Here is a 23,374-nt window from a genome sequence, read left to right as displayed (position 1 = left end):
ATTTTAAGATGTTATTGCATATGTATTAAGTGATTCATTATATGTTTTGGAATAATTATTTTGATATCATTGAATGAGTTTGTGAAAAATCAAAATACTCGTGCTTTACTTGACTCTATTCCGTTGTGTATTCTGTATAATTACTTACTGGATATATGGCTCACCCATCAATTACAATTTTCAGATTAAAGTTTAGTTGGAGAACAGAACCATTGGACTGTTTCGTAAGGTGCAAGGTAGAGCGTGGGAGTTTTTAGGCGAAGTCAATAATACTTGAAGCCTTAAATGATTATTAGTTACTTCTATTCCGCTTTAAATTTTACAGTATTTTAGAGATTATTCTAAATTGAGGATTTTAGTATTGTAAAAGATTTATTAAGAGTATTGTTTACTTGGAGTTTTATTGAATTATGTTTAATTTTTTTTTTTTTTTTTTTTTGAGTTATGTAAGCTGGCCGTGACACAAAACCCTGATTTTCAAGACATTACAAGGATACAACCAATGATTTTCTTTCTCATTTGGTTCTATACCTTGTTTGTTTCCCCAAAAAACAAAAACAAACTATTTATTCTTGTGGCCAATGATTTCTTCAAGGCACACCAACGAAACCTTTCCATCACCTGTACATGCTCTCAATGCCATGGTACAGCCAAATTATTTTATATCCTTGCGGTAACCATATTCTTCATTTTGTCTTTAATGTTTTGGCCAGACAACTTACTACAAGCACTAAAAAGTACAAATTCTTCTATCAATTAAATCCAAATCTTATGGCTAGACAACTAACTACTAGTACTAAAAAGCTAAAAAAGGTACAAATTCTTCTATGGATTAAACCCAAGCAATACTGGGGCTATTCTTAGCAAAGGCTCTAGGGTTCTTGGTTGAAACTTCCTGGCGAAAAGAAAGCAAACTGTAGTTGTGATACCATTATAAGTACAATTAAAACCTTGTCTCACCCGATTCAAAAACGCTTCAGAGACATCCTTCCTCTCAAACTTTGTTGGATGCGAGCCACCTCTGGACCAATCAACCCAAGTAATGCTCCTGTTGGAATTCATGCTCGGTTGAATTTTGGTCACAAGGGTTGCCAAGTAGTGCTCATCCATGTAACATGGAGGCTTGCAATGGTTTTCAAAAATGGGGTAATACGTGACATCTGACACTATCTCTATGGCTAGCTTCCGGTGAACTTCAAACCATTGGTTGCCTTTACGCCAATCCGACAATGATACCATTGGCCACATATGTTTATTGTAACGGCCGCGGCCCATCTTTCTTGGATCATCAATTGAGCCTACAAAACTATGGTTAGAGTTGATCAGGTAGTTGTAAATTGTTGTAAAATTGAATAAAGGAATGCATGTTTCAGAGAGTAACACAAATCTCTCGTTGGAGAAATCAAGTAGGGCATTAGCTAATAGGCGCCTCTCTGCATCTACCATTGTGGCTTGTCCCCATTCCACTTGCTGCAAAATACAGTTTCAGTCAAGATGAATGAAGGAAAAAACTTGGCTTTGTTCATGTCTTGGTAGGTTTTTAATTTGAGATAGGGCAATAAAAATTTCTAACCTCGCTTGGTATCCTGCGCTTATAGAACACTGAGGATTTTGGTGGTTCTTCAGTGAACTCTGGTGAAGTATGGAGGTAAATTGAGTAGAGCCCTGCATGTCCCTTGAAGAACTTTTCCCATAATGGTCCCAAGGGCAATTTTCCTCTAGTTAAGAACATGAATGCCACCTTTTGCGTCCGATTGTAAGGGTATTTTTCGATATTTGGCACCATTGAGGCTAGCCACATTAGCTCCTTATCGCTCATTAAATGTGAAAGCTCATTGGGAGCAATCCAATCTCTCAAACCTCTACTCCCATTTGATAATTTAAATGGGTGCAAGGAAGGATCAGATGAAGAATTGCAAAGAAAATTAGAATATGAAGGCCTGGGTGACTTTGGATAAAATGCAGACAGTTGGGGGAAGTAAATCTCATCTGAGGATAGGAATTTCCTAGCACGATTGTTGATGAACATTCCTAGTGTCATTATGAAAAACGCCAGTGACAAACATAAGAATATGGTGGTTGTGATACTTCCCCTAACTCTTTTAATACGTATGGAAAGTTGTTCTACAAACACAGTGATCTTACACTGCTTCATCTCTTTCTCTAGCCTACAGTATAAGCAAAAGCTCGGAAATAGTTTTCTTCATTTATGCAAGAGGAAGTCTTCAGAAGTGTTTTTAAGCTATGAAGCTAGACAATGGACAGGGTCTAAAAAAGGCTTGATTCGAGCAAGGTTAAGCAAGGGCACATGGGAAGTGCCAGGAATAGTGTGAATGGTAAAGCCCTAAACGTTATGGTATGGAGGAAATAATGGGCCTTGGAGTTCACAAGCTCACATACACGAGAGAAATACGCGGGGGGGTGGGCGGTGAGGGAAGAGAGAGATCACAAACATCACGAGTTTGGTTGCAGAAACGCAGGTTAAAGAGACAATTGGATAACTTCCAAGAATTAAAGATCAAGCTTGGAACCCGTTAAACATAAAACACGAGTCTAGAAGAGAAAAAACAGAGAAAGTTTTTCGTGTTGATTTTTACCTCTTTTCATTTTCTTTTCTTAGAGAGAGAGCCTGCTCAGTTCTATTCTTGACTTTTCACAATCTAGTCTTATTATCAATGAGCAACACTCCTTTATTATGAGACGGGTGTCAGTCCATTTTAAGGAGCTCTAAAATTTACCACCAAGCCAATTACATATAAATTTTCACAATCTTATTTATATCACCTACGGACTCACTCTTCGTATATGCTTCACAACACAGCAAAACAATGAAGGTCATCTAAAGTTGTAAACACCAATGACCTTTACCATAGCATCATATCAAGTATAAACCAACCATTTAGACCCTGTTCCACTAACTTCTGGAAAATCCTCCTCTACAATACAATATGAATAGAATAATTAGTAATTACTGATATATACTTAGATTACATCTGAAACCGAATTCCAGATTTTATGCCCTTATGGGTCTTATTTAGCACTGAACTTATTAACTGAGTACAGAACAGCAAAGCTAGCCACTGCACCAAATACAAATAATGTAGATGTCCATAGCTTCTGATAATTTAACTGGAGACCCTTACTAAGGTATGCCCAAATCCATCGGGCAAGGAAATACAGACCACAAGTTTTCTGGAACTTCTGAATCGAAAATGCCTACACAACAATTCAGCAGGCTCTGTCAGCATTACTAGAAATTAAAAATCACAATCACAAACATTTATTTGTTCTTAGAAAATGTATACCTGGATCTACAATGAATATATTATAATAGAATTAAAGTTTTATGTTCTGGGGTCTTTGTAATTGGTTTTTTTTTTTCCCATAGTGCAGCAAAGGAGGTGCCATTTGACCTAGAGCTCATTAGTTTTTTTTCTCTTTCATTTTGACAAGGTATAGTTCACTGATTCAATAAAATTACATATAAAGCTTTTATAAATTCCAGGGAAATTGCAAGGGAAGTGAGTCCAAACCTAACGAGTGGCCAAAGAAGCTTTCCTCACTTGGTTTCAAATTTACCCACCTTGTCAGCAAATGCAGCCAAACTGCAACTAAAAGTTTCTAAAGAGAAGCCCTGCACACTCTTTCACCCACCTTGTCAGCAAATGCATCCAAACTGCTATTAAAAGCTTCTAAAGAGAAGCCCTGCACGCTCTAAGATGAATTTTTGGAATTTCACTTTTTGTCACTAAAATATGTATGCTTGCCAAACAATTTGTAATCATTTCAAACATACATAGTGAAATATTCACTTCAAATTATTCCACCATACGGTATAAGTTATTTCAAAATTGCCTAAGACAGAAGGTACAACAGCAACTCCATGGATTGCAGGATGCAGGGCGCCCAGGCACCAAGTGAGAATGGGCAAAATTTTCCCATCCTCCAACCCACTACGAGGCTATGCAAATGAATATCACCATATGCTTTTACTCATATAACTATTAATATTTAATAGTTATGTAACTTGTTTAAATGACTTAAAATTAAAGTATATACAGATAATTATTATAATGGCAATGAGTTGAAGGAGATTCCTCCAAACCGGAGGAAAATTTTATCCTCAAGAGAAAGGGGAGGAGAGAATAATCAATCATAAAGCAAATGCAAATATGCAGGGAAGATAACACAAGCAAGGTAATCATGTGTGCTTCATTTACTAATATTCCAGTACACTCTTACATGGTAGGGTCCTCAAATGTAAGGCAAAACTTGATTCCTTCTCTCTATTAAGTCAAAATTACAACATTTAATGGCAAGACTCTTTCATGGCAAGGGTTGACTGATCCTTTTAAAGGTTGGCCCAAGATAAAGATCAATTCCATAGTAAAAAAGGTATCTTTAAGCAAATCTAGCATTTTTCCAATAAGGAGATAATACGATATTATAATGACTTTATTTGTTTCTTTGTTAAAAGAGAGAGAGAGAGAGAGAGGGGAAATTAACTTTACCCCTTTCAAGAGTAATATATGGGAACTACCTAACTAAAACATTTATATTCAAGCTAATATGTGTTGATGTATAGCCATGGGAAATGCTGGTGTTGAAACAAGCAAAAGTTACCTTTGGTAGCTTATCTTGCTCAGCGAGATGCTCCACATGAAGCCTCACATTTGATGCAGCAGGAATCCATACACTACGATCAAGTTCAGAGTATACTTCTGCAACTATGTCAAACAAAGTTTCAGCTCCATTTTCTATAGCTTTCAAGATGGATGTTTCTCTACTTCTGCGGTTTCTGAATATAGGAACAATGCCATGTCAGGATTTGGTAGACAATATCGTTACATATAGTGTAAATCTTAGATGTAAGAAGACGAAGCTGGCAGAAGTCAAACTCTTGGGCCCAACAATACCGATAATAAAAGAGTTATTGCAGATAAAGGTGATGGGGGATTTTTTTTTTTTTTTTTTTTTTTTTTTTTTTTTTGGTGTTTGGGGTGGGGTGGGGGAAGTGTTGTTTACCTGCAAAGGAGTCATTGTCTAAGATCCCATGATGGGTAAAAAGTTTGTAGGAAATTTAGCCTAAATTAGGAAAGCGAGAAATAGAGAAAACGACATGTGCATACTTGAGATATCCACAAAGCATGTGCTTTGGCCACAGGTTAACTCTCCCATGCATGGGAATCAAAGTGTGTGGGGAAAGCTCCATGAATTTGTAAGTTGTTTGGAAGTATTGCTGCATAAACAAGCAAACAAAATATTCAGCAATCTTTAAGGTTTTTTGAAACAGCAATTACAATTACATGTATAGAAACACTCAAATAATTAAACCACTGTATTATCATTATTGGTAAAGTATGAGTATCTATATGTCTGATTGATTTATGCATTAATTTATCATGTGTTAGTTGTGCCATTTTTGGTAATTAAGGTATGCTAGTTTCTAGGAGAATAGCTGAAATAGTTACTCCATATAATAGATTTAGTACATATGGAGTTTGCAAATCAACTTCATGAGTTTTAGACAGAAGGGGGTGGGGGAAACCGATAATTTACTATGACCTACCATGTACAAATGTGAAGGATGCAGTAATGACTTTCTTTTCTTCTTTTACCAAACCTTGTTTCAGTGTCAATAAGACACAGGAACTGCACTCAAAATAGTGCTGCTTAATGCAAATAGAAACTGAAACACGGACCTAATCTATGCTAATTATATATATTGTCATCATATAACCAAAATGAAATCCAACTACCAGGCTATGATAATTGGAAGAAATTAAAAAAGATAATTTAACATCTCCAAAAAGAAAACATCTTTAATACTAAAATGATACATTGGGGCACAGAAATTAATACACAAATAATTTCTTCAAAACCATTGATCTCTAAGAAATTAAAATCTCTTACAGGGTGCAAGGATCATTAATTTGGCAAACCCCAACATATAATGCCACTTTATATGAGACAGAGGAAGGGTGACAATACAAAACCTAAGATAGACCAACTCAGACCTTTTAAAAAGATGGAAAAATATCAAATGGTATTACTGATATTTGTCAATTGTATTTTATTGATTACGGAATAATAAGTAAATCTGATTATGGAAGGTCCAACTTTAGCCATATTTAGTGTATAGGAAATAAAAAAGAAATGCAATAGCAATGAGAACACTTTAAACTTAAACGTATAGCACAACAATATTGGTTCATAAGAGTAGTCCATAATGGAAAGGAGAGTAATTATATATCATTATTAGGACTTTCACATGAACTTACAGTCATATTTCCACCAGAAGTAATGTCCAAGACGGCACTTCCTTGACTGAAACAAAGCACAGATAAATTAGCAGAGCACTTTAAGTCCAGCCCAAAAGAGGAATTAGTTTGGAGCTTTCCTGTTGATTTTAGAACCAACATTAACTAGAAGAATAATAAGCAGATGCATTAATCCATATTAGAAGTGTTACCACACTTATAAGAAAAGAAGTAGGGAGGTGTGATAGCCCCAATAAATAGAGTGGTAAAGCCTTTGTAGGGTGCATGAGAATTAGAAAACTTTTTCCAATGAGAGAATTAAAGACTAAGCTTTGGTTTCAGTTTTTCTATGTTTGTGAGGTCTGTGAGAGTTAGTGAGTGTAATTGTAAGCTTTATCATTGATAGTGGATTTTTTTTTCTGGTTGGCATTGCCTGTGAATATAGCATAGAGTTTGCCAAACCATATTAAACTTTGTGTCTTGTATTGTTTTTCTTCTATTATTTTGCATGTTTTTCACAATAAATTGATACTAGCGTTTCCACTATCACAAAAAATTGGTAACAAAGCTATTGGTTTGGGATCCTAGGGATTTCGAGCACAAAGTTTGGAGTAAAGCCCTTTTGCTTCAACAAAATAAATACCAAGAACAAAACCAAAATTGATGGTTAATAACTGAGTTAAGAAGAAGAAGTTAAAACTAAGTTCTTTAAATTTTCCTCCAGCCAAAAGCAGGGCTTTGTTCATAATCCAAAATAAAATTTACTGTTGGAAAAAAGAAGCTGCTTCTTTCATGCATTTAAGTTGATCTACATCCATTAAGCCTCCTATCAACAATTTCCTAGTGAACATCATAGGGTGTTGTGGTTCTTTGAACTGCATTCAACTTCACTCATTTGAAAGAGTGGTTCTCTGAATAGCATTCAAATTGACTTACTGGAAAGTGTGCATTGGGATATAACAGAGTAACTAATCAGTTTTCTCCACATGCTTACCCCCCCTTCCCCCAACCGCTTCACGCAGACATGGAAGAAGTTTTCTAATCATCTTAAACAAATGCTTGTATCATGGTAACGGTTGGATCTTAAATATACGTGCTATAGAATTAGCACTGTATGCATTTGGAGGTTCTAAAATCTTGTTACAATATTTCACCTTGTACTAAATCAAACAAAATAGTAAATTAGCTGAAAAAAAAACTCACTTCTTCATCAGACATGTGCCAACACGAATTTAAACAATTCAGCTTAAAAACTCTACAATGTATAAACATATAGTTGTACTCATTTAATTTGGAAGTCAGACTGCAATCTCAAAAAATTTCAATCATTTAATTTGGTAGCTTAAGTTGTTAGTCCATGAGCCAACCCCCTGCCCCCTTCTTTTTCTCAAAAACCTCTAGAAAGTAAAGGTCTTAACATTGTTGCCAGGACACACCAAACTGTTGTGTTTCTCCCTCTAGCCATTTGTTCTTAAATATAATTAAGAAATCAGGATAATAATAGAGCGTAGTCCTGTTTACAAAATTTTGCCAATCAGATTACATGTAAAGATGCCATAATATAGTAGAGTAATTATCTTAAGAATCTTACCCAACACAATGATCACCAACAATCAATGAGTGAGTACTCATATGAAGCAGTGCCATGTGGCCATCAGTATGACCCTGTATTAAGAAGAATCTTTCATATTCAGACAACAATATAATGCTGGTTTACATTTAGAACTTCATTTAAAGAAACAAAAGGCTAAAATTAAATCAGTATAAGATGATGAACTCTCAAAATTCATGTGTTTGTTTCTCCAAGAACTCTGTGCAAGCTCCCCCCACCCCACCCCTCTTTCTGTCTCTCTCCCCTCCTCTTTTTTGCTTAAGCACATTGAGAACTGGCTCTTGGCTGTAGTGAACTACCAGTTGATAGGGTAATTTGAGAATCAATAATGTTAATGTGACTTGGAGACATAAGCAGCAAGCTGATTAAGGAAGCAATACCAAGACAGAAAATCAAAATAAGCCATAAAATCAACACATCCTTAAGAACTGACAGTGATAGGTCTCCATTTATGATATTGGTTCACTAGCCTGTAGGCTGTAACACTATACTAACTAAAGAACCTACTGGGAAATTGTTCCTTAATTTTTTTTTTTTTTTTTTCCATTATCTCATTGCTATTGTTTAAATGTATCATGATGGATGATGATAATAATGTCTGTAAGGAATAACAAAGTCATTTTTTGTTTAAATCACTTCTTGAATTTGCAAGACCCATGACCAATAACTTAAAAGGTGCATAATAGTATGGAAGAAGCAAACATGACATTTTGGTCATGATCAAACAGTCATAAATACTGCATAAAGCCACATGCAAGCAAAAACTGAAAATATCTATATCATTCTATAAAGCACCAATGTGCTTAGTGATGCTCAAACTCTTATGAAATCAATTTGTTATTTAGAGTTACCCAAACTCATGAGAATTCAATTCATGAATTCTTATCAAGTTATTGCTCAGTTTAGGGATTGTTAGACCTAAGAACTTGAACCCACAATTAGGTTGGACAATCAAAATTAAAAGGAAATTGGTATTTGCAAGATTCTTAGAAGGATAAAGTATTCAAGATTTCTCGTACTAAAAGGACTAAGTCCATATGATGGAATCCCCCTCAAAAAATTAAACATAACTTTTTCATGTAGGAAAAAATTATTAAAATAGTAATTGTTAGGAGGGTTTCATTAATGTATACCCTTAAGCCATCCATTACTAAATCATTTTAGAAAATTTTTTATGGGAAAATGAAAAAGTGACTAACTTTTTTGATAACGTTTTCAATTTCCCATAAAAATTTCCTAAAATGAATGATTAATGACCCTTGTTAGAATACAATACTCTATACCATAGATACCATAAACCATGGTTTTGTAGAATACTATAGGCTACAGTAGTTTTACAGTACGACAAGATACTGTGGTTTTAGGGTTACCATATTATGCCTAATATCTGCTCCTATAAATGCCCTTCAATGAGTTTTTTTTTTTTTGGGTGCAAATGATTCAATATAATAAAGATGTAGCCATTCAGAACTTATTGTTGTGAATGTAAGCTATCAGGCCAAACTAGGCTTTCCTTTCTTCAAGTCTCTATTTCTCTCTCTTCTCTCTCTCACTCATAGACCCAACAACATTTTTAACATGGTATTAGAGCCAACCCACTATCCGATTCCCCTCTCTCACTCTAACATCCTTTACCTAAAGCAATGCGCCTTTTTCCAACAATTTCACCACACTTTAGCACTGTGTTCTTCACATATAAGCCTTCCAAGAACTCTTAAAACCAAAATCCATATCATTTAAAAATCAAATGCCACTCTCCAAGACACCATCAGAATCAGCTCCAACGACCACTACATGCGCCCTCAAGCATTGTCCAAAGGTTTTACATATGTTCCCACTCACCTTCTCCAGCCTTCATGCACCCACATGCAACGACAATAGGTTTCCACAAACTCTCATGCATCCAACATGCTATCAGTCATACTACCTTACATGCTGTGGGCTAGAATGTGTGATATATGCGCCAGCCACATGCCTGCATACATTACAGCCATGTAGTCCCAAGCAGCAATTGCCATGTCATCACAAGACTCCACCACATGTCTTCTCCTTCATCTACCACGTATTAGTGTCCGAAACATGCCTAAATCAAATTATGTCACTCATCTTAACTAATGCTAAAAATGTGTCCTTATCTAAAGATGACATGTCAAAATAGTCCACGTCTACCCTAAAAGTCAACAGCTACATCACCATACCACATCGTTGACTTTGATTGTTGACCAACATTGACCACATCAATTGTCTTGTGACAACCATTTGTACTCTGACAGGCCTTTTTTGCCTAGATTCCAATTTTTGGATTTGTTTTCCCATTTAAGGCTCCCAAATAACCCAAATGACCTATCACTCATTATTCAAGGGCCCAATTTATGCAAAAATATTCCCAAAGACCGCCAACTCACTCATGAACCTCTTAGGGATAGACACACCCCATGAACCAATCGTCAACAATCACCAGTGATGATGTCCACAGTCAACATCATCATTCTCATTGTCAATATCATCTTGCCATTCGTGACACTTTCATTTCTAATGTCATCATTCCAACCACCAGTGCAACCATCATCCAGGCATAGCAACCATTCGTCACCAACCGCCGACGTATATCTTCTCTGTCTCACCCATAATCCAATCATCAATTCTGACAGCTATCAATTTGCCAACAAAATATGGACAGATAATTAGCCTGACCACATCTGGAGTAAGAACATGCAAGTTTGTAATGGCTTACACCAAATGTTACTTAAGCTTCCAACAAAATGAAAACTATCATTTATATTTGTGTAGTAAAAAAAGATGAGGAATACCGGTGCAAAAATGACCCTTAATCGCTGACCGCCAATGCAAATGTCTTCTGCTCCAGAAACTGAGGTATAGCCAAGAGACCAGTCACCTGTGATTATATAACATCAGTTAAAGTTTTATAGATAATAAAATTGATCTCTAATTATGATGGGTGAATCAACTAAAGGTCTAAACAACCATGTCCTAATGAAGTAAAAATTTACCAACCCATGTAGCCAAGTGGCAGTTTTGCATTGTAGGGCTAAGGGCACATTTGGTACAATGTAATGATGATTACAATATATTAGGAATTAGTATTATAAGGAATACAATAAGCTGTAATGGAATGACTATTACTATTCATTTGTTTGGTGACAACACATGAATAAAACCTTAAATGAAATTATATTTAAGTTCAATTTACCAAATTACCCTTATTTATAAATTTATATTTACACTTTTTATAGCTCTAGCTTAACAATTTATTATGTGTAAATTGAAAAAAAAAAAATTTATATATATATATATATGTCTCCTTTGTTCAAAATTTGTAACTCTATAAATGTTTAAATAGCATGATGTTCATGATATGATAACAAAGTTTCAGAATATTATTTTTTTATTCGACATGGAACTATAATAGTCTTGAACTATTTTATAGGACTGGGCTTTTATTTTATAGAGGGTTTGGCGAATAAGAGCTCTAGAATCTACCAAGAACAATTGCTTATCATATGAATATGGATAGTTTTAAAGCATTTTGGAGACTTGAATTTTGATTGATATATATGGGTTTTATTCTAGAAATTCATGGATGTTAATCCACTGTGGGTGATCTTTGCAAAATGAACATATTTTGTTGGAAATTTTATGTTTAATAGGTGGAAAATCAGCCACATAACTTTACATACCTGTTAATTTCTATATAAAGAGAACCTAATTTAGCAAGAAGCAGCGGCAGTTTTTTGTGTGGGCATTTTAGGAATTTTCTTTTAAAAGAGTACTGAATAGGTTAAGGAATAGTTATTACATAGCTTTTGATAAGAAATAGTTATTCCTCATTTTAAAGAATAGCTATTTATTATAAATGAGTATTCGCTGTAATAAAAGCATAGCCAAACAATTGAATAGCTACTCCTTAGGAATAGCTATTATATTACAGCATCTATTACGGTGTACCAAATGTGCCCTAAGAGTTTCTCCATTTTTTGAGATAATAAATTTTTACAAATAGACCTTAACAAGAAGGAAACAGAGACCATAACATATATTTTTTACTTAAAGGACATAAAATGCTAAATCATATTTTTAGTTTTACAAATTAATATAAACATCATCAAAGACACATGCTCTAAGCTATATAAACGGAAGCCAGGTTGTCATCCAAAAAAACAAAGTGCTAAATTGGTTAAAATAAAAGCTACACAGTCAAAAACCAAACCATTAGACTGTTAATATGGTAAAAATATTTTAAAAAGGCAACAGCAACACCAAAGATATCAAAGAGCTAGGAAATAGACTCACAAGCACTGGGTTCTTAAATCAAAATTACTTCTTTTGGTTTTAGAGAAATGGACTGCTTTTGCGCTTGATATATACTCAAGAAAATGATGAAGAGGTTTGTCATCCAAAACAACCATCTTTTTCCATACTTTAACTGACCATGCCCTTAAGTTAAAGTTCTCTTAAATCAAAATCATTTCTTTTGGCTTTTGAGAAACAGACTGATTTTGCCCTTGCTATATACTAAGGAGAATGATGAAGAAATTTGTCATCCAAAACAAGCATATTTGCCACACTTTAACTGACCATCCACTTAAGAGAATTACTGCATTCATTGTATGACACGAGAATCTCCACACCTAGCAAACTTTAGTGTTCAAAGCTTTTACGATTGATTTAAAAATATTTATGGTTGTTTAGAGTTTATGGTTTGCAATGAAATTCTAGAGACAAAAAGGGCTAATAATGATACAAGAGTGCAGAGAATTAAATATAAGAAAAAGAAAGGGGATGAATTTCTAGGCATTCTATCAAGATTCCTTAGGTTTCACGGCCAAGTTAAAGACTACATCATACAATTCTCAAAAAATATAAATAAAAAAAGCCCTTTGGCTTCATAAAATATCCTCCCAAACATATTCTCCCTTGAATTAAACTAATATATATATATATATATTTCTAGTAAATCTAAATTCTAATGGGGCATATAGTTCAGATTAGAAAGTGTAAACAAACAGAGTTGTAAACCACCAAGTACCAAGATAAGGACAAAAAAGCACAACTTGACTCAAAAATAAGACCCATGAACCACAAAAACACAACCCAGGTCCAGAATTTCTCGGAATTACAAAAATTGCCTCAATACCAAAAACTTTAAGAACAGAAATAAAACAAGGTCAGAAATTTACTATTATGAAGAATGATAAAATAATAATAATAATAAATAAATAGTTTGCTTTTCCATAACCTTCTAGTTGCTAACCTCACCCTCAAACAACAACAACAACAACTACAATCAAAGCCTTAAAGGTCTTACCTACTGCACAAATCTCCCACTTTTGTTGGGTTTGGAAGAGGCATGGTAGGTAGCTTGGAGAGGTTGATTCCTAGACTCAAACACACAACTTGTTGCTTTTGGTAAAAGGCGCAATCGCACGAAGGCTCGACCACAACAAAAATCAAGTCTTAATCTCAAAATTTAAGGATCAACTATATATCCACAACAGACTAATCAAGGTCACATGTATTTATTTCCACCATTGTATCCAATATTAAGACATGCTCTCAATTACCTCCTTAATTAACACGTTCCTTTTAATTACTTCTACTAATAAGAGTTTCTTATTTTTTACTACTTATACTAATGATACTTTAGGTCTTCCTCTAGGGTTTTTTGTTCCCTCAACTTGAATTAACTCACTCTTTCTTACTGTTGCATTAATCGCCCACTTCTACACATGACCGAACCACCTCAAGCGACTCTCCCTCTTTTTTTATCAATGGAAGTAACTCCTATCTTTAAGCAAATTCCTTTATTTCAAATTCTATCTTTCCTTATATTTTCACTTATCCATCTTATTGTTCTCATGTCAACTACACTCATTTTATGAACGTTCCTTCTTAATAGTCCAACATTCATTACCATAGAGCATAGCTAGTCTCATAGTCTTAACAAGTATTCTATGATCACATAATACTTCTAATGTGCTTCTCCATTTTATCCATCCTGCTCTATCCTATGATTCACATCTTCTTCAATCTTTCCATCCTTACAAATTATTGATTTAAGTTATGGAAAGCTCTCACTCCTTGGTGTCCCTTGACCATTAAGTCTTCCAACCCCTTCATCTTTATTTTTTATTTTACTAAGCTTACATTCCATTGTGTCAACATCAAACCAAAATTCTAAAAGGAAGCCTTCTCAAAAATTTCTCACTTTGACTTTTGTGTAATATCATGAAAAGACAATGCTTTCATGTTTGTTCTTCACATAATTGAGCTAGGAGCATTCTGGCATGTCATTACTTTTGATTGAAAAATTTCCTTGCTTGAATGTTAGTATGTCGCCATTCTATTGCAGAAATATCTTTCAATTGTGTGCCCCAAATTAAAAGCAATAAAGGACAGGAAGATTACTAACTGGAAAAATGCAGGAAAATTCAATCAAGCAAGGTGCACTGGCAGCTGGCAGTAGCAGCAAACACAGTTTGTTCGGTCAAATTCCTTTAAGTAGATACAGCTGCACAATTTTTTTTTTTTTTTTTGATAAGTAAAGGAAATTTTATTCAAGAACTTAATGAGTCACCCAAGTATACAGGAAGTATACAGCCGGGGACGAGCATAATCAAATACATAAATTACAAGCATCCATCAAATCATAGACTGAAAAAATAGAATGACTTCCTATGATAGACATCCAATCCGATACAGCTGCACAATTAGCATCTAAGTCAAGTATATTCAACTTAAGCTTCTCACTGTAGCTGGTTTGAGTTTACCTGTACAAAGAATATTTTTTATTACATACAACTTATCTCAACTAAGCCTTAATCCTAGCAAAATTAGTGCCGGGTTCATGCTTTAAATCCGTGAATTTGATAAAACTTTACCTCTTACACAATTCTTAACTAAGACCTCATGTATTGGACCCTCAAAGGTTGATATAGGCTTTCTTTAAGTTATGAGATTATTTTAGGATTATTACTGCAAATCCACACTGCTCAAAGAGCTTCAATATTTGAAAAGAATCTTTCCAGGAGCCGTAATGCTCGGGCATGGCATCTACTTCTTTTTTAATTGATAGATGCAGTTAAAGATTCTATGAACACTGGTCATCAATTTAATACACCAAAATAATGAGTAAAGATAGAAGATCTAAGAAATAACATTATATCTTTAAACAATCAGTAATCTCAACCATTAGACACAAAACTATAATGTTAGGAATCATAACCTTTTCCAATGCGCCGCATTGTATTTTCATGCACTAATAAAGTAGCATTGGGGTTGCACTTTTGGACAATTGAAAGGCCTGAAACAAGCCAAGAAACAGAGAATTACTACCCAGTATAGCATCCGGTTAAAAAAAAAAAAAAAAAAAACACATTAATCAGAATTTTAGAATGCAGATATCCAGCTAAAAGTAATAGTCTGAGAGAGCACCAAATAAGTTTTATAGAGTAGAGAAGTTTTATTAGAGTAGAATTACTCCAAGAGATTAAGGGGAGGCTATTTTCTTTAGTTGCTTTCCCCCTTTTTTTCTCTTTTTGTTTGCTTTGATAGGTAAACACAACTTTAACTCACTGTCTTCGTTTTCTACATTTTCTTTTCAGAAGAAAAGCTAAGATTTCTTGTTTACTGACTCAATTACCCGGCCACCAATGGTCCATCCCTCCCCAAAACAAAATAAGTATGATTATTATGGCCCTACTTGGTTCTTGTTGGGTTTGTTTTCATTTCTATTCTCATTTTCTCTTCTCAAATCTTGTACTCATTTTCAGTTTGGCACCAATTTTCGGGTCTAGGTTTTTTTTTCCCCCCTTATATCTTTTCAATTAAAAATTCACCACCACACCTACACCAATGGTAAAACCAAATTAAAAACCAAATCCATCAGCAGCCACCTCCATCACCACCACATCCCCCACCACAACTAAACCGCAATAAGTGCTCCATGAAATTTGCAATAATGGTGTGGCTTCCCACTGGCACCATCCTTTCAATTTCATCTTCCTTAGTTAATAGCCAGTGAAAAGGCAACGCTAGGATTACAAACAATTCCCAATTCATCAATTCAAACAATTTACTCAAAACATCAACCAAAACAAAAGTTCCACCCATTGATCATCACAAATCAGAATAAAACCAAAATTTCAAACTTGAAAAGAAAACATTCCCAATTTGTATATCCCCATAAATTAGCTAAAAAATATGAATTAGCAATCAAGTGAGAGAGAGAGAGAGAGAGAGAGAGAGAGAGAGAGCTGACAGACAGGGAGTCAGAGAGGAGTGAGAGAGAGAGAGAGAGAGAGAGAGAGAGGGTGAAGGAAAATGAGAGTGAGCCGTTGGGTGTGATTTTAGTATTTTACACAGGTCTTGATAGTGACAGATGGGTCACACTCTTATCCATTTTATTACAAGAATGCCACTGACTTCATATTTGCCGAAAATGAAAATGCCAAAAAGTTGTTTTCATTTTTTGTAATCATACCCACATTTTTGGATCTTAAAAGTGAAAACTAAGAACAAAAAACAAACTCAAACAAGTTTTTCACTGGTGAGTCCCACAGAAAACAGGAAATGAAAACAAAATACACCTTGTTTTCAAAGGAACAAAACATGGTACATCCTCCACAGAATCGCAAGAATTATTTATTCTTTATCAGATTAATAGCATTTTATACATAAACTATTTTTTAGTAAACCATTTGGAACTAAATTTTGTAGTCATCTCCTAATTTTCATGGTTATACATGCAAAAATAATCTGGTGTTTAACATGTGTGTGATATATCATATCTCCTTTTTTTTTTTTTTTGAGAAGAATATATCTCCTTACTTATGTGTAATCTACTATTGTAATTGGCATTTAAAAACACAGAATTAAACAAAAAATAAACCTTTCCTCTCAGTTATGTTACTTAATACTATAAAAACTTACCATCCACATGATCCCGATGATGATGGGTAACAAAGACAACTAACTTCCGTGGCAAAGCAGCAACTATTTTTTGGAGCTGACATGTAAACAACAATTTTATCAACACCGTTACAAAACCCAGAAGAAAAAAATATTTTTTAAAAAAATTAGAAAGCAAGCATCATCTGCTGTAAGGGTGACTGCATATCACTTCATAGGCACGTACAAGGACACATCTCTAATGGGTTGTTTGGATGGAGGGAAAGTTGCAGGGAGTATAGGGGAGGGGATGGGAGGTGTTTAATAAACCTTGCTTGGATTTTTTTTCAAAGGGAGTAGGAAGGGGTTTGTGGGGATTTGGAGGGGTAAGATACCCCTCCAAACCTCCCAGTTTTTAATTCCCCCAAACTGGGGGAACTTGGAGGGCAACGGAACGGGAAGGTAACCACTTAGATTAAAAAAAAATTAAAATGTCAATTTATACCTATTTCTTTTCTGTTATTTTTTTTTTTAGAATTTATATCTACTTCTTTTAATGAACATAGAGGGCTATAATTGTTAATTTATATGATGTTTATCATGTCCTCCTTCCCATTCAATTTTTAATACATCCAAACAAAGGGGAGGGGTATAGATATCCGTCCCCATCTTAATTTGTAAAACATCCAAACAAGGGAAGGGATAACCATTCCCCTCCCCTCTCCTCTACTTACCCCCCATACCCTCTACTCCCCTTTCCCTCCAAAACACTGTAAGACTACTGATCATTTTAACTAATGAATGTAAATTAAATTAAATAAAATAAATATGAATTAATCAACAGCAACATACATCATCAAAACTATGTCCGATTAAATGATTATTCATATTAAAAAGTTTTAATACATAGCAGAAGAGAACCAACATTTCTGTTAGTTAAATCCTTAATTTTGTCAAATATAACAAAAAATAAAAAGAAAAGAAGTAAAGAAAACCTTAGAAAGCATGGAAACTACCAAGGATTTGATTACTGATCTCTTATTGTTCACAGCCTTGACAGCTGACAAGTTTTAAATAGGATCCTTCCTAGGAGAGCTCCAGATCCCAATTTACGGTTACAAGTCAACCAAAATGAGCTGAAGGACAGATACACAAACTCCATGGGAAGCCACATGACCTCTTGAAAAGGACCAATAGATTCTGTTGATGGCTAACATTAATATAAGACCAATTGGAGCTCCCAAATATCCAATAGCCGAATGGCATCCAGCTGATGTGAGACCAATTGATCCTCCAAGACCCACTAATGGCCTGAAAGCCACAAAAATGAGCATTAGGCTCCATCAAAAAAAGTTGTGATGGAATGTCAGGATTAATGTTCGTACAACCAAATGTCTGCCAATTAAAAGAGGAAGTGCATTCTATCCATACATCAGACAAAATAAAGGCTATATGGATTATTAGAAAGGGCAATTGATCACAAAAGGAATGCTCTATTGGATGGAGCTCTAGTAAAGAAGCTTATTCACAGCCCTACATGAAGAGTTGTATTGGATCAAAACTGTTAGAATTTATCCAATACCCTTCCTTTTCTTAGGCACTCCCATTTTTAAAGGGACACATCAAAAGCCTGCTAGACACAAAACTATAATTTGGTTCAGAGGTGGAGGAACTTATCCAAAAGCCACTAATTTTCTTTGACGCTTCCATTTTATAAGACAGCATTGTTACTTAGGAAAGAGCAAAGATAGCTTCCGAGGACATAGAAAATGTTGGAACTCTGCCAAGCAGGTAATCCACAAGAACGAGAACAGGATTCTTACTTTCTTTTATAATACAGCACTGTTACTCAAGAAAAAGCAAAGGTACCTTCCAAGGACAAGGAAAATGGTGGAACTCTGCCAAGCAGATAATCCACAAGAACGAGAACAGGATTCTTACTTTCCTTTTTTAGGCACTCCCATTTTTTATGGGACACATCAAAAGTGTGCCAGACACAGAGCTATAATTGGTTCAGAGGTGGAGGAACTTATCCAAAAGCCACTACTTTTCTTTGATGCTTCCATTTTATTAGACAGCACTGTTACTTAGGAAAGAGCAAAGATAGCTTCTGAGGACAGGGAAAATGTTGGAACTCTGCCAAGCAAGTAATCCACAAGAACGAGAACACGATTCTTACTTTCTTCTATAATACAACACTGTTACTCAAGAAAGAGCAAAGATAGCTTCCAAGGACAAGGAAAATGGTGGAACTCTGCAAAGCAGATAATCCACAAGAACGAGAACAGGATTCTTACTTCCCTTTTTTAGGCACTCCCAGTTTTGAAGGGACACATCAAAAGTATGCCAGACACAGAGCTATAATTTGGTTTAGAGGTGGAGGAACTTATCCAAAAGCCACTACTTTTCTTTGACGCTTCCATTTTATAATACAGCACTGTTACTCAAGAAAGAGCAAAGATAGCTTCCGAGGACAGGGAAAATGTTAGAACTCTGCCAAGCAGATAATCCACAAGAACGAGAACAGGATTCTTACTTCCTTTTTTTAGGCACTCCCATTTTTAAAGGGACACATCAAAAGTGTGCCAAACACAGAACTATAATTTGGTTCAGAAGCGGAGAAACTTGTCCCAAAGCCACTACCTTTCTTTGACGCTTCCATTTTATAAGACAGCACTGTTACTCAAGAAAGAGCAAAGATAGCTTCCAAGGACAGGAAAAATGGTGGAATTCTGTCAAGCAGGTAATCCACAAGAATGAGAACAGGATTCTTACTTTCATATAAATCGAAAACAATGGTTATAAAATTAGCCTCATGTTTCTTTTTTCCCATTTTATAATTTGAAAGTGACACAAGTTTTTCCCATAAATGTATTCAAGTAGGAAATCCTCGAGTATGTAAGAAGCCCACAGTATGGTACAACAATAAAATATCCTATTTCAAACATTATTGAGTTCACTAAATCCACAGATGGTATTTGAGAATGAGAATGTCAAGCAGAATAAAATACTAAAACTCATCTGTCAAAAAGACAGCAGCGTCTCAGCATAACAAAAGAGATTATACCTCTTCATGGAATTCAGACCTACATCCTGGATCCACTATCAATGCATCCCCACATGCAACAAAACTATTGTTCTCACTTTCATTTGAAACATTTTCAGGTGCAAATATGATCAAGTTTGTTGTACAGAAAGGCTTTGCTGTCTTACTTCCAATTGGTACAAGTTTAACACCAGGAGGATACTCCTAAAAAAAAAAAAAAAAAAAAAAAAAAAGAAAAAAAAAGAAGAAGATATATTAACATTATGCATGTGGACAACTATACAGAGGAATCCCCTTACAATGCATTTGGATAACAGGATTTGGATTTGGGTGATTAAAATCTAAATAACTTGTTTGGATGCTTTAAAAAAAAGCCAAGGATTTGGATTTGACAAATCCAACAAAGATTTTAAACATTTAAAATTCTTGGATTTGAAATGATATCTAAAATAAATGGATTTGAAATCATGGCATTTCAAATATATTGATTTAGAATCAAAATCCAATCCAAATTCAAGTTTCCAAATGCAACCTTATGTTTGAGTAGACGTCTAAATGTTAAAAATGACAACACTATCAGTATTTGAATATGGTATACATCTTGATTCAGAATCTGTTTCTTGAACATCATCTTCAAAGTTTAGCCAGATAGGTATTAGATTTAGGCAAAAATAGAAGCAACTTTATGGAATAGAACTTGCAATAAAGCTCTAGTCAAGAACTTTTATATTGAACATTAGTATAAGAATTCTAACTTACAATTAGAATACCAAGAAGCAACATGAAATCATCGTTTGTCGGAAAGGGGGAAAGGGGGCAATTCTTTACGTAATGGCAAAGGGGTGTAGACACCCCTAAAATATAAAAAGAACTACCAAGGGGTTTCAGACACAATTCTGTTGGAATTTAATTGTCTAAGCACCAAATTTCCTTTCCATATTTCTGCCTCCAAAAAATTTACCGAAAGAAAAAAAGTAAATTTATGGGCCATTCAAAATCATTCTAATGACCCTCAAAAGTCAGGGTCATATCACTGCTTCCGCATTCCAGATTATCCCTGAACTTTTAATACGCAGTGATTTGACAGAAGATCTTTCCTTGCAACTGAATGTTTTATTTTTGCTCCATCTAGAAATGGCACTAATTCACAAGAAGGCAAACCTGATGCCGTAAGATGGATGGGACTTTCTGATCTGCAGGTTGAATTGAGTCATTTACAAGACCAACAACTGTCAGAGGCCCCACACGATCACTGCTTGGTTTCACTTCCAGAAGCCAGCTTAGGCAGCTTTGGACTGACATCCACTTGCACCGCTCTGCTAATGTGTGCTTCATATTAGTTCCATATCACATACAAGATATAGCATTTGCTATAAAAGTAATAAACTGCTTAAAATGAGATTCAAATATTCACATCAAGGAAGGATGGCAATTATTTATTAGAAATACCAAGACTGTGATCAGCAAAACATGCTAACTTGTTTCTTCTTTAGATAAGCAATAAAATTTTGTCAGCAAAGTCCGATAACACAGAACAGATGACATAATTTCTCACTAAATTTCTACAAATCTTTACTCAGCTCCAAAATTCTTCATGTGATTAAGAAATTCTCCCAATTAAATTAAGATATAAAAGTGTCAAAGACCCAGAATTCACATGAATAGACAAGCTCTTAAAGCACAAGCACTAAAAAAATTAGTTTGTTTCTCAAATGTGTTTAATGTCAGACCCAATGAAGACATCCCCCATATTTATCATTGCAAAAATTATTAAACTTGTATCTGATAATTAAAAAAATTAATAAAGCATAGATATATATACACAAACCTTGTAAATTTCGATCCCCTGCCAGCAATTTTCCCATAATGAAAACAGTATGAACCGGCGGCCCTGGTCCAAACTCAGCTTCCTCCACATACTTCCAGAATTTCCATTCCCCACCATCAGTTACCTCAAACCCCACTTGTTCCAATACCTATAAATACCCCAAATTTGCAACTGTAAAATTCAAAGCAACTCACATCTTCTCTGCACTGTTAAAAAATCAAATACAGCTAAATTTTACACACATAAGGTTTAACTTCTTACTAAATACTAACCCAAAATCATTATAAAAAAAATTTAAAAAAAAAAAAAAATTGAGCGCTTAAATGGCTTTATTAGAAACGTAAACTCAAAATACAAAAATTACATGGTTACAATCTGAATCACATTATGGTGAAAATATAACATTTTGAACACAGTTTCCAAATAAAATTTATAAATAAATAAATAAAAAGGAAAAAGGGTTTACCTTTGTGAGAGCAGAATGGAGATCGAAGTTGGTCAAATTGATGGATTGGGCGCCTTCGACGACGATCGGAGACTCAGAATTTCCGCCAAGAAGGTTTAATTGCGTGGAGGGCAAGTCCCAGAGATCAGAATCCACGTAGGAATCGTACTCCTCCTCGTCGAACTTGGGCGGGCGCGTCTGTTTGACGAGAAGGAATTCGGCGTCGTTTTGTGGTTGCGGGTGGTTCTTCAGGATCACCGCCAGGTTGTGAATTGCTTCTGCCATTGGAGAATTGGAGAGAGAGATATTTGGAAAAATGGGGTTTATAACTTTAAGTGAAGGGTTAGGTGGAGAAGAGTAAGTAAAAAAAATAAGGGGGTGGTTGTACCACCGTACGGGAGTTTTATGACCTTTCGGCACTAAAACTGATCCTGAGCGACCGTTAATATAAAGGGAGAGAAGGAACAATTGAAGAAAGCATAGCGGTTAATTATTTGCCGAAGAAATCGATGGCCTTGCGCGGGAAAAAAGGATACGGATGTTAATTTAGGTGCCAAAAACAGTTGAGGACTGTTATTCTTCAAATTTCTCTCAGTTGAGTTGAGGATGTTATTCTTCCTTCTTTCTTTCTTTCTATCATTCTTGGCGCACGTGGAAAGAAGGTCGGAGTTCAAATATAAGAGGAAACTTCACGCACAGTATGTTCTTAGATTAAGTAAAGTAAAATTTCTATCTCGAATTCAAAAAACAAATAAACAAACTGTGAAAAAATGAATAAGTTAAAATAAAAATTTTATTTTATGTTTTAAAAATTGGTTCGGTTAATATATGCATTTAAGGTATAGATTAATCATTCATTTTAGAAAAATTTTTCTTAAAAAGTTGTCAAAATTTGACAATTTTTTCAATTCCCAAGAAAAATTTTCCTAAAATGGTTTACTTAGGGCATATGTTAGTAAAATCTTTTAAAAATTTATAATATATATTATAAAATAAAACTTTGGATGAAAATTTGTTTTTCATCTTAAATTTCAAAAAGTTGATTTTTCTTGTTTCCCAAGCTTTTGAAGATGTTTCAAATTATGCCATTTTGTCGACCTTTGTTAATTTTTAAAGTAATGTTAATACCATCGAAATGACACACATTTACTAATCACAACTCGCCTAGTGGCGAGTTGTGACACAAAATTATGCTAATTTTGGTAGTACTAGCATTACTCTAATTTTAATCCTATGTGATCTAATGAGATGATGAGGTCAGGTGGACTAATTTTTT

General features: G+C 34.7%; 2 protein-coding genes across 8 annotated transcripts; both read right to left on the bottom strand.

Annotated features, from left to right (window-relative positions):
- Positions 1–671: 671 nt before the first annotated feature.
- LOC111997885 (glycosyltransferase BC10) lies at positions 672–2,734 on the bottom strand. The gene is made up of 2 exons (XM_024030012.2): positions 1,574–2,734; positions 672–1,470 (listed from the first exon to the last, which is right to left on the bottom strand). The coding sequence occupies exons 1-2, from the start codon at positions 2,153–2,155 to the stop codon at positions 826–828; spliced, it is 1,227 nt and encodes a 408-aa protein (XP_023885780.1). The 5' UTR covers positions 2,156–2,734; the 3' UTR covers positions 672–825.
- Positions 2,735–2,840: 106 nt separating this feature from the next.
- On the bottom strand, positions 2,841–22,745 carry LOC111997893 (uncharacterized). Of its 7 annotated transcripts, none has more exons than XR_010631266.1 (13): positions 22,120–22,744; positions 21,654–21,801; positions 20,987–21,144; positions 19,847–20,029; positions 16,822–16,897; positions 15,116–15,193; positions 10,683–10,768; positions 7,852–7,925; positions 6,282–6,327; positions 5,130–5,239; positions 4,624–4,798; positions 3,534–3,714; positions 3,055–3,216 (listed from the first exon to the last, which is right to left on the bottom strand). XR_010631266.1 is itself a non-coding variant. In XM_065779337.1 (13 exons), the coding sequence occupies exons 1-12, from the start codon at positions 22,381–22,383 to the stop codon at positions 3,560–3,562; spliced, it is 1,482 nt and encodes a 493-aa protein (XP_065635409.1). In that variant the 5' UTR covers positions 22,384–22,744; the 3' UTR covers positions 3,055–3,216; positions 3,534–3,559. The 7 variants fall into 7 exon arrangements, 5 of the variants coding, with proteins under 5 accessions (XP_065635408.1, XP_023885791.1, XP_065635411.1 ...); XR_010631267.1 differs by having other exon boundaries at positions 3,534–3,705; XM_065779337.1 differs by having other exon boundaries at positions 3,534–3,643.
- Between the last annotated feature and the right edge of the window lie 629 nt (positions 22,746–23,374).

This window comes from Quercus suber, unplaced genomic scaffold, assembly GCF_002906115.3.
Source record: "Quercus suber isolate HL8 unplaced genomic scaffold, Cork oak 2.0 scaffold_205, whole genome shotgun sequence".
Classification (NCBI taxonomy): Eukaryota; Viridiplantae; Streptophyta; class Magnoliopsida; order Fagales; family Fagaceae; genus Quercus; species Quercus suber.
Note: the sequence above shows the minus strand (reverse complement) of the source record. Positions and strands in the feature narration are given on the sequence as shown.